At 35.7% G+C, this 18,431-nt stretch overlaps 1 protein-coding gene across 12 annotated transcripts in view; it reads right to left on the reverse strand.

The window, feature by feature from the left end:
* Positions 1–568: 568 nt before the first annotated feature.
* The window catches only part of LOC106053045 (early estrogen-induced gene 1 protein-like), a 76,326-nt gene continuing 58,463 nt past the window's right edge, over positions 569–18,431 (reverse strand). For 6 of the 12 annotated variants that reach the window (XM_056042818.1, XM_056042820.1, XM_056042819.1 and 3 more), the window contains 9 exons: positions 18,013–18,119; positions 15,824–15,944; positions 11,984–12,174; positions 11,435–11,595; positions 10,242–10,395; positions 5,796–5,835; positions 4,904–4,951; positions 4,209–4,323; positions 569–1,987 (listed from right to left, as the gene is read on the reverse strand). In XM_056042818.1, the coding sequence (XP_055898793.1) occupies positions 1,935–1,987; positions 4,209–4,323; positions 4,904–4,951; positions 5,796–5,835; positions 10,242–10,395; positions 11,435–11,595; positions 11,984–12,174; positions 15,824–15,944; positions 18,013–18,119 (990 nt within the window). In that variant the 3' untranslated portion in view covers positions 569–1,934. Of the gene's footprint in view, positions 1,988–2,582; positions 2,922–4,208; positions 4,324–4,896; positions 4,952–5,795; positions 5,836–10,241; positions 10,396–11,434; positions 11,596–11,983; positions 12,175–15,823; positions 15,945–18,012; positions 18,120–18,431 lie in introns of those variants that run through there. The other 6 variants (XM_056042826.1, XM_056042824.1, XM_056042825.1 and 3 more) reach the window with 6 other exon arrangements.

Consider the following 18,431-nt stretch of genomic DNA (forward strand, 5'->3'; position numbering starts at 1 on the left):
TTTTTATTAAAACTTAATATTTAACAAAAAGTTAAAAAAACAATATTTACATTCAAACCAGTAAAATATGGTATGTAAAACAATGACAGAGCAAAATTGACCAATCAAACAGAGTGTTTCATGATAGTTTGTACAGTAAAAACACTAAAAGATTAACAAATCAAATCTTTCTAAAATGCTATAAAATTTCTTTTTGTTCTATTTTGTATGTACATAATGACACAATTTTAATCTTCACGAAGAACAAAACAGCTCCTTCCTGACATCCTATAAAACAACATACAACAATGTCATCAGAAAGTTTGGACAAAACTTGTTCTTCATACCAATTAGTGGGACAAAACTTAAGCATTCCCACCACATACACTTTGTGTGGTTTTTAAGAACATGTGTCAAGGTTAAGGCCATCTCTTCATTTCTGATGACTTTCACCAGGCAAACTCAATTCAGCCAGGCTACACATTCAACAAAAACACATCTTTGATGATGGCCTAATGAAAGTAAAGCAGACGCAAAGAACTGAAAAAGATGTGGTTTTGTTCTTTTAAGTGATTTATACAACGGAATGTTGTTGTTTTTTTTGATAAATCCATTTGATGTTCAGAAGAAACACTTGGTTGGTAATTACTAGACATTGTTTTAACCATGACATACACTCAAAGGGAAGGAGTTAATTTATTTTATAGACATGGGAAACTAAATAGGCTTAACTCGTAAATCTATTTTTTTTTTAATGAACATGCTTTGAATCTAGTTCTTCACAATTTCTGTCATATGTGCATTCTAATTGTATGTACACTTGAAATAAGCTCATGTTTGATTTAATTCTTTTTATCATTACTATGAATAGGGGAGGGGGGGGGGTTATCAAGCTTGAATAAAAACACAAAAACTTTTAAATGTATTGATAGATGTCAAGATTTTAAACCAAAGCTCTCAGAAACATTATTGAAGTCAAATTGAATACTTTAATTCTTATAGAACTCATCTAAAATAATACTGAGAAAGTAGTACTGAAAACTGATCTTTGAACAGACTCTACTGGAAATGTGAACAATGAACTAAATAAAAAAGCTTTTTAAAAAATGCTTACTTTCACATGAGATAGTTTTGAATATCTCCATAGCCCTGCTCTCTACTTATACAAATACTTTGTTTCATGTACTTTTTTTGGCTTAAAGTTTTTAAACAAGTCAAGCTAAAATGAATACTTTTGCTGATTCTTTAATAATTAATGAAAAAGATTTAGGTTAAAAATTGTAATTTCTATTTAAGTAAAAGTATATTTTGACAAATAACATTTGCATGAGTTCATGTATAAAATATTTAAAACAACTGGATCTTTATGTCTGATTTCTTTAGTATATAGGTAAGTGCAGCTAGTAACAAGTACAGATCCTAGTAGTAGTGTTATGATGCATATATGCTTTCTTCTGATCTGTTGGCCAATACTTTGACAAATAAATGAGAACATGCTTGTTTTTAATGTTCAAAGCAGGTTGTTTTAAAGATAAACATTAGCCAAAAAAAAAATTATTTTTAATTAGTTTTCTGCTTGGTATCTTATTCTACTTTATGTTTTAATTCAATGTTTCCTCAAAGTAACAAATTTAGGGGTGACCAGACTGACATTCAACCTCATGGCGATGTTTAGGACAATTCTACTTGTTTCACACACACACACAATAGATGTCACACAGAATCATGCTATTCAACAGATGACATGGTCAGTGTGGGGGCTAAGACACATTTACAGAGACCAATCTTCTTCCACACATTACTCTCTATATGCACACTTTGTCTACTGGACATTGATTGACAACTTGTCCAAACATGACCTTGTGTCCAGCTGACCTTCCCAACGCCAAGAACTATAAATAAACCTCTGCTTGTGTAATACAAAATGTCTTTAGGTCAGTGCACTCATGTGACCACTACCTAAGTGCCATTGTGCCATCTTTTTGAACTAAAAGCTGCAGCCCTGATGCTAAAGAAAAAAAAATTGGAATAAACAAAAAAAAGTGTAAACTAAAAATAGAAAGAAAACAAATGAAGAAAAGGTAACTCAAAACCAAAATATTGTAGAGTTACCAAACTTGACAGGAAACTTAACTTAAAAAAATTTTGTTTTTAAATGGACAAACATATATATATATATATATATATAAAAAAGTCTGAATTATGTTTTCCATGAAACCTATTCTTCATCAAATCTATTTTCTATTCAAAAACTTCCTCGTTCGTTTGTTTTTGTTCATCCTTCTTAAGTTCTACCATTTGCTGATTAACGTGACATTACCCAAGCCCATACAAATATTATAACATATAAATTGTATATTAAAAAATTGTGACTATCAAAAGACGTTGTTGGTGTTTAAAAAAAAAATGTATTTGAATCAAAATGTTTGATAAGGGAAGGTTTCTTACTGTGTAACAAGACAAATGTCTTCAGTCAAAAAAAATTAGAAGTCCCCCTCCCATTGGATATGTTTTTTTTTTATTGTCCTGCTGGTTTAGTAACTCATACAAACTAAAAAAAAAAATTAAATATATAACATGACAAAGATTCTTGTCTTTTTGTTTTGTGTGCAATAAAAAAAAAACAACAGAAAAACAAAGAAAAAGTGCTCAAATAAGAAAACAAATTAATGGATGTCGAGCAGATGTGTATATATATTTTTTTATTGAGTTCAAGGTCAGGTCACAGAATTGTATAATCTTAACATCCGTCAGTCCAACATAAATTTGATATCAACTTTCACAAATAAGATTCTCCAAACTTCAAATCTACTCTCTAAACTGGTCAAACAATATTATACTCTCTACACCAAAGAACATGCTAGCTAGGGGAAGGAATGTTGCTTTGGACAGGACAAAATGCGAAGGAGTTGTCTTCCCTTAGCTTACAGAAACCTCACTTCCTGCAAGAGACACAAAGTGATAGAGTGTCATGGAGAGTTACATAGATGTAGGATTGTGGGATGGAGAACTCATGAATGGGGAAAACATGGTGACATCAAAGTTTCTGAGATGTTTTAACAGCATGGAACTTTGGACACTATTCAAACAGTGAGGGACAAAGTCTAATGATACAAAGATATACATAAAAAATTATTATTATTATTGAAAATTTTAAAATAAACCATTTTGAAAAATGAAAGCATAGAGCCGTGGAGTTTGTTTAGTGAAATGAAACTATGTAGAGATAACAGAAGAAGAGAATAAATGGTTTTGCCAAAATCAAGAGGCACATTACTTATTCCTCATGCAGGGATAAATTCATCAAAGTGCTCATTCTTCTCTTGTGCCATAAGACTATGGAATAGGTATGCCTCAATAAGCCAGGAAAACCAATGACTTTATTGAGTCTTTAATTAACATACATGTCTAGATTAACACAGGAATATGAGTAGGACGTAATTATCTTCCCTTCTGTGATAAGATTTTTTCTCCTGAGTACTTTGACTTAAGAACATCTACAATGATAAAAAAATAGAAGTTTCCATGTTCGACATTTCTTGATTTCAAACAATATTCTCAATAACAAAGAATCTAGGTCATAACGTTATATTATTGTTGACCATATCAAATCCAAGATTACCTTTCACTATGTAAAGATTTATATTGCTGATGTGGGCCCAGCCTGGTTAATTTGTTCTCCATTACAGATAAAAATGAAATGGAAACTTCTGTACAGTGAATGGAATCAGGTTGCTTGAAATGTAGATAAGTATGAGAAACATTTTTAATGGTTTCCTTTGTTATTAAATATTTTGATGAGACACCTTGTGATAGTCGTTAGATTATAGCACTAGATAACTAATACAACTGAACCAATGTAGGCATATTATAGTATTGATTGTAGAGCTTGAAATGACTTGAACCTTCAAACAAAACATATAACTTTAAACTTTTTATTACTACATGCACAGATTCAACTGGAGATAGAATCTAGTCGAAATAAATGTAAATAATATTGAAACAAAGTCACAACAAAAACACTTCCTTATTCTCTACTCACAGGACGTATTACCATCAATGATGACAGATCAGCTCATGGTTTCATCTTCTGCACACACATCCACCCACACACACCCACTACATTCGTATAGTTGTATTAGCTTTCTGGTGCTATAATCCAATGACTGACTATGACACAGCTAATAGTTCCAGGGGAGTCAACTCATAAACAAAAAAATAGAAGTTACCTTCTTCTACGCTGGTAGGGTTCAAGTCTGTACTTTCTATCAACTCCTGTACTAAAGCTTCAGCATCCACTCTCGTGGCCCCGACCACAACCTCTTTACCCGATTCTTCAATTTTCTGAAACAAGATGTTATGAAATTAGTATGAAAATTTGCATAATTTATTGTAACAATCTATGAATATGTTTCTAATTGTCAATTCATGTAATTGTATCAACGTATAAAACCCTTTCGAATCTTAGGCTTAGAAAGTTTATAAAAGGTTTACATTGAAAGTAATATTTTCTACAAGGCCGTCTATTTATCTTCTTATAAACATCATGGCCTAACATAAAAAAAAAAGTATTTTTTTTTGAAGTTAGTATCAACACTACTGGTACAATAGTTTCCTTCAGAAATGATTAATGCTTATTAAAAGCTATTACAATGTAAACATTTAATAATGTTAAACTGCACTAAATAATAATGAAAACAAAACAACAATAAATAAACATAAAAAAAAAAAGAATTTTAAATATCCTTAGCAAAAATCCAAAAGGTAATCCACAAACTCAAAAATGTTCACATTTTAAAAATGTTTGAGAAAGAACAGGTCTCTAACAGTTCACTGAAATTGAAACCCAGAATTAAAAAAAAATAAAACATAGCAAACAGCCAAAAAAAGATGAGAAATAAAGTGAACAGTAAATACTAAATACTAGATCCTCCACTGGGACAGTATGAGGCGGAACTGCTGGACAATAGACCTGAAAGGTGGAACAAAAGATTGCGGCCTGATGAAGGAGTAACTCTAAAATAGTTTCATGCTGACACGTAGCAAATAAAAATTACTTTGACTGAATTTGATGATAGTGAAATATGTAGGTCTTGTATAAAACCTTGGATGTCTGACAAGAACAAGATTCACAAAGATAATCTCACCTAGAGGATATGCAAGTTAAAAGGAAAATGTTATCGAAAAATAATGGGAGATGATTTCACAAGTCTGAGAAGAGATAGAAACCTGAAGATGCTGAGCCGGAGGATTCCAGCTACCCGTCGCCTCATCATGGCGCCTCCGGTGGAAACGTCTAGTAGTGGAACTAGATAGGCTAAGTACGAGTAGCGAACCAGGCCCTTGCAGGACCCCCTGGGTGAGCTTTTGTTTTTTTTTCTCACTCAGGGTAGGGATGGAACAAGTAGCCAGCACTCCAGTCCAAAAAGTCTGCCATGCCGTTCCACAAAGAGGGCCGTCATCAGTATCCCATTAACTGGAGTGGTGGTCCCTGCACGGAACAGTGGCGGTTACATTATAGGAATATGAGACAAACTCCACTTGTAGAGAGTGGGGCCCAGGAACGTGGATGGTGCGCTGTGTATGCGGCATGGCCCGGTTTTAGCCCATTCAACCAACATGGCTGTCTATCGCTGGGAGTCCTCAGACAGGACTTGGGATGGGGAATCCCTTGTCCAGGCCTGGTTGTTTGATAAAAGCCTTTCTAATGACCAACGTAGGCGCCGATTCCCTACTGCACTTCACTGAAGATGCTGAGCTAAAAGGTCTCAGGAAAAGGGAAAACTTCTGAATTTTAAAAAGATTAATTCACTTACACGTCTCCTCTCCAATGTTGATCCAACACTGCTAGGAGTTCTGAAGAGAGAAATGTTATACATGATAAAAACAACATCTACACAACTGTTGCTTCATGGCATGAATCCACATAGAATAGAATCTCATTGAAGTTACACATTTAATGTCATGCATAGAGAGCAATACATTTTTTTTTTTGGTTAAATTTTAGTTTGCTAATAAAACATGAAACATTCCAATGTTTAAGTGAATGAAAAAAAAAATCTTTTGTTTTTTAAAGCTCAGTTTACTTTTCAAATTAGCAGAAAAAAAAAACAACTCCATATAACAGCTGCAAGGGTAATAATGAATCTCTACATCAGTGTAGGACATCTACACTGATGTAAGACAGATACACTGAAGTAGGACCTCTACACTGATGTAGGACCTATACACCAATGTAGGACATCTACACTGATGTAGGACCTATACACCAATGTAGGGCATCTACACTGATGTAGGATCTATACACCAATGTAGGGCATCTACACTGAAGTAAGACCTCTACACCGATGTAGGGCATCTACAATGATGTAGGACCTATACACCGATGTAGGGCATCTACACTGATGTAAGACCTCTACAATGATGTAAGACCTCTACACCAATGTAGAACATTTACACTGATGTAAGACCTCTACCCCAATGTAGGGCATCTACACTGATGTAAGACCTCTACACTAACTGCTAGCACACATCGATCTATAAAGACAACACTAGAATATGAACATAAAGAATTACTGAGTGGATCTAAGAGGCTAATGGTGGCTGAAGGATAGACTTCCTGATTACTACAAAGCAACAATTTCACATTACATTTTTTTTTCTCTACAAGATCTACACAAGAGTTATTCATTTACTTTTCATTAAATTAAATTTTTAAAACTTCAGTGGCTTCAAGATATTAGGACATTATTTCAGCAGTGCAGTGTAAGTGATGGTTGACTTTATTATGTGTGACACTTGTTAGAAATAAACTGTTATTGTTATTGTTAGTTCATAACAATAGTTTTTCTTTCCAATTGTTAACTTAATAAATGTAAGGGAGATAATAAAGAAGTAATTTGAATATCTCCTGGGTATATTAAGAAATGTACACATTAAAGAAAAGAAAATATTCTGGACTAGGTAACAATAAGTTTTTCACATCTAAAATAAAAATAAAAATACTGAAATAAAAGTTTATGTATCAGGTTGAGAGTTAGGTAACAAATGATACTCTAAGATTATGTGGTGAGACAACACTCTAGCAGCAGCTAAGCACTGACATATACTATTCAGTAAACTGTTGAGAACTGTTGGACTGTAAGTATGATCTACTAGACGTACTAATTACCTGCTAACCAATTAATGTAGTGCTATAGTAGTCATGAAAGAGAACCTAATGTATGATCTAATTAAGAATGGTGATCAATCCATTGTTACATAGGTGAAGGAGTTTCTACCTATTAGAAAAATGAGGTGAAAATATGTTTCTTTTTTGGTTGTATGTTTTACGAATACAAAAAAAAACACCACCACCAATTATACTGCTACACAATTTCTTTTTATAATTCAACATTACAACAACTTTTCTTTTTTAATTACCATTTCTTTTTTTTTGTTTCAAAACCATTGGTTACGGCCAAATAGTTTTCTTCTCGTCTTTAATTTTTTTCTGCTGAGCAGAAGTCTCAAACCTAACCTTGACCTCAATAAAAACTTCCAGATTAATGTGCAATTTTTAGTTTTGTCTTCACTCAATTAAAAGATGAAGAAAGTTTACATCCAAGTTTTGTATCATTCTAAAGGATGTCATCCCATACCTAAAATATCTTCAGTATTCTCCCTTTTTATTCCATTTTTATTGTTATGAAATTGAAATATACAAAGGTTGCTATAATATAAAAGCCAAAATCAAAAATTGAAGAGGGCGTTACCCCTACTTCTTATTTGAAGAGGGCGTTACCCCTACTACTTATTTGAAGAGGGCGTTACCCCTACTTCTTATTTGAAGAGGGCGTTACCCCTACTTCTTATTTGAAGAGGGCGTTACCCCTACTTCTTATTTGAAGAGGACGTTACCCCTACTTCTTATTTGAAGAGGCCGTTACCCCTACTTCTTATTTAAAGAGGCCGTTACCCCTACTTCTTATTTGAAGAGGACGTTACCCCCACTTCTTATTTGAAGAGGACGTTACCCCTACTTCTTATGACTAGATATTTTGTATTAGACTACGCCAATAAATAGTACATGTCAGATGCATACATTGAAGGTACACAACTCTACAAGTATATTGTTAAAATATTGGCAAGCGTGACAAAATAATTCTTGGGAAAGCAAAATCTACCTGAGGTTACTTGAAGTCTTCATCTTCAAAAGTTCATTTTATTTTAAATGAAAGTCAAGTTGTAAATCTTTAAAACATGAAGAACTTTCAAGGTAGACAATTAAGTGTTGAAAAAACAGTCATATTATTCAGCATTATGCCCCTTGGTGAAGGTACACTTCAAAAATAGATTTTAACCCATTTATGCTGAGGGTTGGGATTTTTTTAACTTTTTGCACGTAGAAAAATATAAGAAACAGGAATTTGAAGAGAAATAAAAAAGTATTACATCCCATTGCTGAGTAATAAGGAGTTCCTAAATTGGAACACTAGGCAAAGTATTACATCCCATTGCTGAGTAATGAGGAGTTGCTAAATTGGAACACTAGGCAAATTCAGTAGTACAACCAGTCATAGTATCACCTGCTTCTCAGACAACAGTTTTCAATATGTAAATGTATTCTTATGACATTGAACACACAATGTTTGGTTTTCCTGTTTGACTATCACATTCATTTCATCCCCCGGTCATCTCATCATTGGCTTCTGAAAATGTATTTTATGCAGTTACCATGCATTTTTTTAAAATCCATTTCCAAACAGAAGAACAGAGGAATACCATTTCTTTCCAGGGATTGATGCCTGCAACATATCAAGTGTTTTCATCCGCTCTGTCTACAGCTCCCACTGAAATGGTTGTAGACTCTGATTATGTTTGGCTGCACTACTTGGATTTTTGTTTTCAAATAATGAGAGACAGGACTCATGGGAACAAACACGGCCACCAGATGAAGCGACAAGGACAATACTGTTATCTGCAAACAATACTGCTTTTGGTCATCAATTAGAGAATGGAATGTGCCTCCATCTATTTTCTTGAAGACTTCATTTGTGATCTATCTCACTGTACCTGTTGTCCCATTAAACTGGGCGTAACCAAAAGTGCAATGCTAAATAAAAAAAAAAAGTAAACACAAACAGTTATTGTCCAGGGAGTGCCTGTACGAGTGTCTCACTAAACTGCAAGATAAAAAATGCTCAGACACTGTAATCCTCATAATTATTAGCTTGGCTTGGCCAAGATATGGTTGAAAATGGCCAGCAAAAGACAAGTGATAACTTAAAGCCGAAACGAATGGCCTTGCTGCAAAAAAATTGCTTGCACCAATGACGACTAAAATACGGAAATAAGGATTGATTGATCAAGGCTGAAATTTGTTTTATTTGAAATACAAATTATGCATCTATCATTGAGTTATTTTCTGGGAGGTCTCAGCTAGGAAAGCTTATCCATTGGATCAAAATTGCATTGTTTGCAGCCTAAATTTGCATTGTCAGTGACGTGCAAGTTTCAAAATATGGTTTTCAAAGCGATCAAGTCTCATGACAGCACTAACAAGAGCATCAAGTGAATCTGTTCTCTGCACCAGAGCATTTTCAGAGAGATTCTACAGATTTTAAAAGTAAAAGCTATTATTAGTGGTGCTGGATTTGCCTAGTGTTTCAAAACTGGAACATGCAAAATTAGAAGTGTATTACTAATGGGACAATGATAGTTTCTCTTCCACATCAGGATAGCATGACTCTTACAGACGTAATAGTAGAAAAATTGTTAGTGCATGACACAGTTCAGGAAAGTTCTATTCCTACATATTCCTATGCCTTCAGAAGGATCTTCAAAAATGCTGCAGAAAATTTACTACATGACTATTGGAGGAGGCTGCAGTCACCAATCTCTCCAATGCTTTGATTAACTGTGTGCTTTGTGATGATAAGGAGTAGCCTATCCCCAGAAAGCTTACATGAGTACAAAAATCACATTTCCGCGGTGGCCTTTAACAGTAGGATATAATTAATTACCATGGGGGTTTGTGTTACAATAACAGGTCACTCGGCATAAATGGGTTAATGAACAGTAACAACAAAATGTTCTACAGTTCAACTGTCCAAAAAGCTTGTAATTCATTTTCTTTAATTATCATGACAGTGTGTAGGAAAACATGGTCAAAATAAAGTGATTCAAAAAATCAATTTAAATTTGTCAGGGGCAATAAAAACAAAACAAAAGGGAGTTAATGTTAAACTAAGAGTGTTCAAGCAAAGCAAGCAAACAATCACCTAGTGTGACCAAGAGAAAATTCACTGCCAGTGCTGGACTGACGGCTGTGACTGAATGAACCATACCCTGAGCCTCTGGAATGCTGGGAAGCGTAGCTAGCACTGCGGGAGTGACCCAGACCATCAACTGGGTTTACTTCTAGATCAACTCCATCTGAAATCAAATCAATACAGCATAAGGAAACATAACTCTAATGCATAATGATTATAACATTCTCAGTAAATACTACAAAAAGAAAACAAGACTCTCTTTTAAATATTCCAATTTAAATTCTTCTATCATCCAGGTGGCTGAGGGCTTTGCACTGCAGTTTTGTGCTTCCTGCTGGTGAGACCTATGTGAGCCCAGAATGTTTGCCTGCACACTGGGCAGGTAGGTTATTCCAGCTGGAGCTTTTGTCAGTTGCCCTGATTTTTTACTATAGCATTTTTCTTCTGCCAGCTCTGTTTTCTTTGCATTTTTTGTGCCAGTTTTCTACTTGGGATTAACATCACTGTCCTTTTTTTTAAACTTTAGTCTATACTAGCTAAATATGACCCCAGCCTGCAGGCCTTAGTTGGCGCATTACTGATCTAGTGGATTTGATTTAGATCTATGTCAAGCATGGCCAATAACATTTTTAAAAATATTTTGCCACTTAAATGAAAGTTGAGTGTTAAAATGGGTTTACAAGTTTAGCCAACATATTCATATCTAATATAAAATACTATGAAATCAGGTTGACTTGATTGTTAAAAAGTTTCATTCTTTAATCAAGATACTTTTTTTTTCTATATTACTATTTTAGGGCTTTCTGGTCATAGGAGGGACATTAAACATATACTACGATCTTCGCCATGATCAAAGGAACATTTATGCCAAATTTTATCAGGATTGGTCAAACGGTGTTGATTCCTATGCAGGACATACATACTCCTTACATTTCACTTTATATATTACATTAGTTTTTTGTGAGGAGAACCTAACATATGCTGGTACTGGACAAGGAATGAAGACTAACTTTATTTTATTATGTTCATATCAATGTTCAAAATGCTTTTAGTTGTAAGTTCTTTCTGCAATAATTTTAAAATAGAAGCACATTGCTGGTGATAACTGACAAAGTTGAACTGCAAACAAAGAGATTGTGTAGAAAACAAAGAGATTGTGTAGAAAACAAAGAGATTGTGTAGAAAACAAAGAGAAAACAAACCTGACATCTGAGATCCCATTTTCCCCCTGCGGGTCAAACTACTAAATCCACTACTACTAGACGCCAGGCTATCCTCGCTGTGATTGTCACACGGTCTCAGGTCAATGGGGTCAGTGTGACCTGTCACGGATGAACTCTGAGACACTGAATGGTTGGAAGGCCTGAAGATAGAGATGTATAAAAACAAACTGAAAGTCAGTCGATAATTCTTCTATAATAAAGAAAGTTTACTTCAGTCTGTTGAATTTTGTATATGAAGTTTAAAAATATAAATTACAAATCATTGATTTTTTATAGTGTCTGTAAGTCTCCACAGACCTATCTTAAGTTGCAAGAAGATGACTTGTGTCTTAGAGATGTGAAGATCAATATTTTAAAAGTTTAATCATTATAAATAATCATCTGTGAATCATTTTGAATAAATCTTTATACAAGTTTCTTTTTCAAATAAGATTTAAAGTGAAAATTTCAAAAACTCTAAAGATTTTAAAAAATCATGAAACAAATTAAAATTAATTATCCATAAAACAATAATGTTACAAGACATACACTTTGAAAACCGGGTCCCCAGAGATGAGAGACAACTCTACGCTGATCTTAATGTTGGAGTTGTCTTGCCTGTGCTTGGTGTCATAGCCTTCTAGTAGGTAGCGCTTTGATAGCTTGCCTCCTCCAGCAAAGTGGGCAAGGTTGAGGTCGACGTAGCCCAGTTTTTGATGGGACCTGCCTCCTTTGAGCTCCTGAAACAACATTTGTAGGAATAAAGTTTCAAGGTTTGATATAAACACTAAACAAAGTTTGTTCTAAACATCTTTGAATGTGACACTTTTCTATGGGATTTTATGTCTCCAGAATGTGACTCAAGTGGCTTTAATATCTATGCCTGGTCAAAAGTAAGGTTTTTACAATCAACAGACACTGCTGAAATTTCAATCTTTTTTTCCCTTTTCTGGTGCTATCACTATTTTTAATCTAGGCCCCCTCCATCATGCTTGTCCTCCACCTAGGCCCACTCCATCATGCTTGTCCTCCACCTAGGCCCACTCCATCATGCTTGTCCTCCACCTAGGCCCACTCCATCATGCTTGTCCTCCACCTAGGCCCACTCCATCATGCTTGTCCTCCACCTAGGTCCATCCTCTACCTTTTTGTTTGTTCTCCCAACTGTTGGTGTCCAACTTAAAAAGTTTCATGTTTCACAGACATGAGTGAAACTTAAAGAGTGGACAACCTGCATCTCCCCTGCCCACTTATGGATCACTATACAATATACAACGGTTGTCATGGCCAGGGGTGTCAATGGGGATAAGCTCCCATTGTCTATAAAATACTCCTAATGGCATGCTTCTCAAATAGCCTCTGACAACTAAGTCCAGCACCTGGCCTGCTCGTGTGGCTTAGATATTAATCCCGGCGAAACTGCTCTTACTAACAGTCGGATACCTGGCGACACATAACTGGGAGCTTCGGGCAGATGGAGCCTAGTAAAGCAGTTCATCTAGGAGAGGGGTACTCTGACTTCAAACCCCCGCTGCCTAGCGGTACTGAGGCTTCAGGAGACAACCTCAAGGAGAAATCAGGAGTGAAGCCCATTAGGCGTTGGGAGTATCAGCTATGAAATTCCCTCCAGCAGCTTCAGCAACTGAGTTGGTGCCAAATGTAACGCGATGCGTTCCTTTGGACCACATCAGCAAGGTCGAGAGAGGGATCATGACGCATGGACCACCCAGGCCCGGGAATGTGCCCCGGAGAGGAAACTCTGGTGCTGCTGATTAAACCAAAACCAGTGACTTATCTGGGCTCATCTATTGCCTTTCGAGACAAAAGGAGCCATATAAAAACAATTTATCCTGCGGAATTCCACCCAGTGGCTTTTGGTGTACATCTCTACCGCTGGTAACTGCAGAGGTCCTGGCTCCCTGCTGTTTGAAAGATCTGATCTTGTCACCTTATTTTCAGAATTTGCCTTAAAGCATCGGAGATGAAGAGGTGTTGAGTTTCTTGTCCTCCCAAGAGTTGGTGGTTTTCTGCCCTAGAGCAGTGTACTCAGCACAAAGCTAGAGCGTTAGTAGTAATAAGGTGATGTACTGAAACAATCTTTAAATTTGGGGGAAAAAAAGTTTTAGTTTAAAAGCAAAACCACGAGAGAAGAAAGTCAAGAGAAACACACGCCATGTCCAGTTCGTTGAAGTGTGAAATAAAATCATGACATTACAACTCTCCAGAGAATTAATTCTTATTTTAGTTCAATGTGTGTGTATGTGTACATTTATGTGTGAGAGTATGTCAATTTGAATGTGTTTATGCAGGAATCAACTTTGAAGAAAATTCTTTTTGTTTGTAAAATGTTGTTCATGTTTTGGATGTTCCTTCAGAGTTGAAGATAATTGACTTCCTTGTCCAAACCTCCCGCAGTACAGCAGGGGGATGGGAGCGGGCTGGATTTGAACCCAGGACTGTCGACAAGTCAGAATAACAGACGAGCGCGCAAACCGCACGACCAGGCAGCCGGCCATCGCTGTAGTGTTTGGGAATGATCCTTGTCACATAATTCAGAGTCCATAACTTTTTATGCTTGCTTCATCCATCATTTTGTTTCTACCAAGTTGCCATTGGCCAATACAAAAATCAAGCTTGACATTTGTTTCTAGATGAAATGTTCAAGTGTGAAGTTCAGTTGTGTTCATTCAATTTGTCAAGGATTCAATCAGCCATAATAATAACTTGCACAAACATTTGTCTTTTTCAAAACAATCATAAAATTTCAAGAAAAAAAAAAAGTACTTGTGTTAAATATGTTATCAGCAATTTAAAAATAAAGGATTTAGTTTTTTTTAAAGCAATCAAAAATCTAAAATTAAAGATAAGAAACAAATCTTTGAGACAATTGGAAAGAATCCAAAGAAATAAAACTGACAACAGAACAGAAGAAAGAGAAACTATAAACCAGTGAATGGGATTCATTTTGTTTTCAGGCAAAGAAGACTTCAGAGAGAGACTTAGATAATGTATATATCACAAACAAAAACATGATGATACTATGACTGACTATCTGTACACAAGCAAATGTTGATACTATGACTGACTATCTGTACACAATCAAAAGTTGATACTATGACTGACTTTCTGTACACAATCAAAAGTTGATACTATGATTGACTATCTGTACACAATCAAAGGTTGATACTATGACTGACTATCTGTACACAATCAAAGGTTGATACTATGACTGACTATCTGTACACAATCAAAGGTTGATACTATGACTGACTATCTGTACACAATCAAAGGTTGATACTATGACTGACTATCTGTACACAATCAAAAGTTGATACTATGATTGACTTTCTGTACACAATCAAAAGTTGATACTATGATTGACTATCTGTACACAATCAAAGGTTGATACTATGACTGACTATCTGTACACAATCAAAGGTTGATACTATGACTGACTATCTGTACACAATCAAAGGTTGATACTATGACTGACTATCTGTACACAATCAAAAGTTGATACTATGACTGACTATCTGTACACAATCAAAGGTTGATACTATGACTGACTATCTGTACACAATCAAAGGTTGATACTATGACTGACTATCTGTACACAATCAAAAGTTGATACTATGACTGACTTTCTGTACACTATCAAAAGTTGATACTATGACTGACTATCTATACACAATCAAAAGTTGATACTATGACTGACTATCTATACACAATCAAAAGTTGATACTATGACTGACTATCTATACACAATCAAAAGTTGATACTATGACTGACTATCTATACACAATCAAAAGTTGATACTATGACTGACTATCTATACACAATCAAAAGTTGATACTATGACTGACTATCTGTACACAATCAAAGGTTGATACTATGACTGACTATCTGTACACAATCAAAAGTTGTTACTATGACGGTACACAATTAAAATATTTCAACAAATAAATAAAGTAAAAAATAGTTCTGACGTTTTGTGACTATCAGAAGCTCTTGAGGTACAAAGTTCAAGTCTTCTCCAAACTAATAGGTTTAACTAAGTCAGCAAGAACTTTCAGTGAAATCAAGGATGCTCAACCTTCTCCACCTAGGGTCCATATCCATTTCTGAATAATCTCAGATGAGACCAATTCTAATGGCCTTCATGCTGCAGTGTAAGCAGACCAGGGTCCAGATTGTATCACAGAAAAGATTTGGTAGGACATCACAGACCAAAGTCATTGTACTAGTCAGACTGCAGTCAATTCAGCAGTGATTAAGTTCTACCCTTGGACGTGCACTATTCACAGACATCCATCAATACACTATAGGCACACACATATATATATATATATATAACTCTATAAAAATGTATTAGTTTCTAGAGTGACCCACCTTTCTAACTGAGATTCTAACTATACAAGGGTCAAGGACACCATTTGTTAAGCTTGCTGTCATCTTGCAGGGAAATTCAAATTTACTTTTCCATTGGACACAATTGTTGTGTACTTCTTCCCTGTGGATATGACAACAAAAATTGTGTAAACATCTAGATCCTTTTAGACCACACACCATACAGATGTAGAAACATGAATTGTATTTAAAATTTAGATGTGAAACATAAGGCAACAAAAGTTACAAATTATACACACACACAAAATCTTTATCTGAACACTCCGTGACTGTTGATTGCTCTTCTTTCATGCTTTCTCATGCTCTGGTCCAATCTCTTTAGTAGACATGTGGGTAGAGGGGGGGGGGGGAAGAGTATTAGGGAAGAATTCTGTTCCCCCCTTTAGGGGGCTCAGCAAACACAGGTCAGACCAAGTCTGGATTCCGACTTAAGCCCTCTAGATAGGCAGTCAAACAGTTTTATGCTGATCACACCGCCCCCCCCCCCTAACAAAAAACAAATTAGCTATTTATCAGTCTCCACACAGCACTGTGTCTCAGAGAAGGAAGTTAGGTCAGCCTGACAGTGCTGTTCAGATAACATTATGATTTAGACAAATGTAGACAACAGTTAATTCAATTCAAAATAAATAAATAATAAATAAAATCTGCATAAACATAAAAGCTTTAACAACCATATAATAATGACCAAATATTGTTAATGGTCCAGAGTAATAAAAAACAAACAAACAACAAACCACTAATGAAGCTATAACAATGACAAGAATGGCACTCGTCCTCATTCCCTCTATGAAACCAACTGTCACAGACGAAATAGTTAACATGTTGTACCTCTGTCACCACCTCAAAGCTGGTGCCATACAGTAGGACATCCTATTTTGAGGTGGTGACAAAGGTATAATATTAATTGTACTTTAGTGAATTTGGTGAATACAGAGCGTGAAAATGTAACTAGTGAACACACGGGTTAGGTATGACCCTGGGTACGCTGTTCTGCTTCATCGTGGCACCTGGGTGGAAACGGCTACTTGAGGGGGTAGCTAGGCTAAATGAATGGCGAAACATAACTCCCGTGTGGATGCCCACGGGTAGACGAGAGTCCACCTCTTACACGGGCGAGGTTGTAAAAAAGTCCCCACAAACCTGTCACACATCCTCAAAGGGACCGTTACGGTTAGCTTGGTATAACGAAGGAAAATGGCGGAGGCTCCCGGTGTCCTCGGCCTTCGGCCATGTGCAGCCAAGCATGCGTCGGGGGCCAAAGGCATTGGAAACAGCAATGCTTTACATAGGCATTGACTCGGGTCTCTCTCAAACAGAACTGTGTTCACACTTACTGTTTGGCATCCAAACAGGTTTTTTTTCAAACTTAGGGCTCGAAGAGCCTTCGGCTCAGCCCTTGGACATCAACAAGGTTAGGTATGACTGAAAGCATTATTCATATGAAAGATTGAGAGCTTAGTGAGTGGAGCTGAGCTTAGTAAGTGGATCTAAGTCAGTAGAAGAAGTAAGTCAACAGTAGTTAGTTGAAGAAGTCAGTTGAAATCATTAGAAGAGTGAAGTAGTCCAGTTGAGATTGTTAGTTTTATTCTAGCAAGTTGTAATAATTTGAATTTGAGAAGTTATAGCAAGTAGTTATATTAATGAAACAAGTTGATGTGAAGTCAAGTATTGGACCTACTAACTAACGCATTATAAGTGGAAGCTAGAAAGTTAGAATATTCATCTAATATCATCATGATAGTTATTGTTGCTAGTCAAGTTGTTAGTACAGTAATACTGTGCATGAATGACCTGCCTACAAAATATATCATCCTGCATTTTGTTTTATCAGATTCTACAAGCAGTATTTTAATTACACCAACTAATCCTAACCATTTACAAAACTCTCCTCATTACCAAAACATTGTGATTACATAAACTGTAAAATGTTTACATTCCTAGCCAGGGAACACACCAACACAGGGACATAACTCTCTCCCATGCATATATAACACAAAACAAACAAGGCAGTCAGTGTCACCATACATGCTACTGACAGGAATAATGACTCTGTGAGTGTACCAAAGTCAAGGTGTCTTAGTGTTATGAAAGGATGGACGGTAATATTGTGTTGGTGAAGGTGTTTCCTGGGTGTGGGTGTCTGTGTCTCCACTCAAGACTAACATTACCTTGAAGATACATCTGTGAAGCTGCCGCCCTCTTGAAGCCTGACTTTAGCAAACAGGACACCAGTAACAAATGGAACAGACGCGAGCTCTTCTAGTCCAAGCTGTACCTGAGAAAACAACAAGATTGTATCTTAAATCAGAAGCAACAATTGAAAAACAAATCAGAAGCAGCAATTGACAAAACAAATCAGAAGCAACAATTGACAAAACAAATCAGAAGCAACAATTGAAAAACAAATCAGAAGCAGCAATTGACAAAACAAATCAGAAGCAACAATTGACAAAACAAATCAGAAGCAACAATTGAAAAACAAATCAGAAGCAGCAATTGAAAAAACAAATCAGAAGCAACAATTGACAAAACAAATCAGAAGCAACAATTGACAAAACAAATCAGAAGCAACAATTGACAAAACAAA

The sequence above is a fragment of the Biomphalaria glabrata genome, chromosome 9 (genome assembly GCF_947242115.1).
Source record: "Biomphalaria glabrata chromosome 9, xgBioGlab47.1, whole genome shotgun sequence".
NCBI classification, from domain to species: Eukaryota; Metazoa; Mollusca; class Gastropoda; family Planorbidae; genus Biomphalaria; species Biomphalaria glabrata.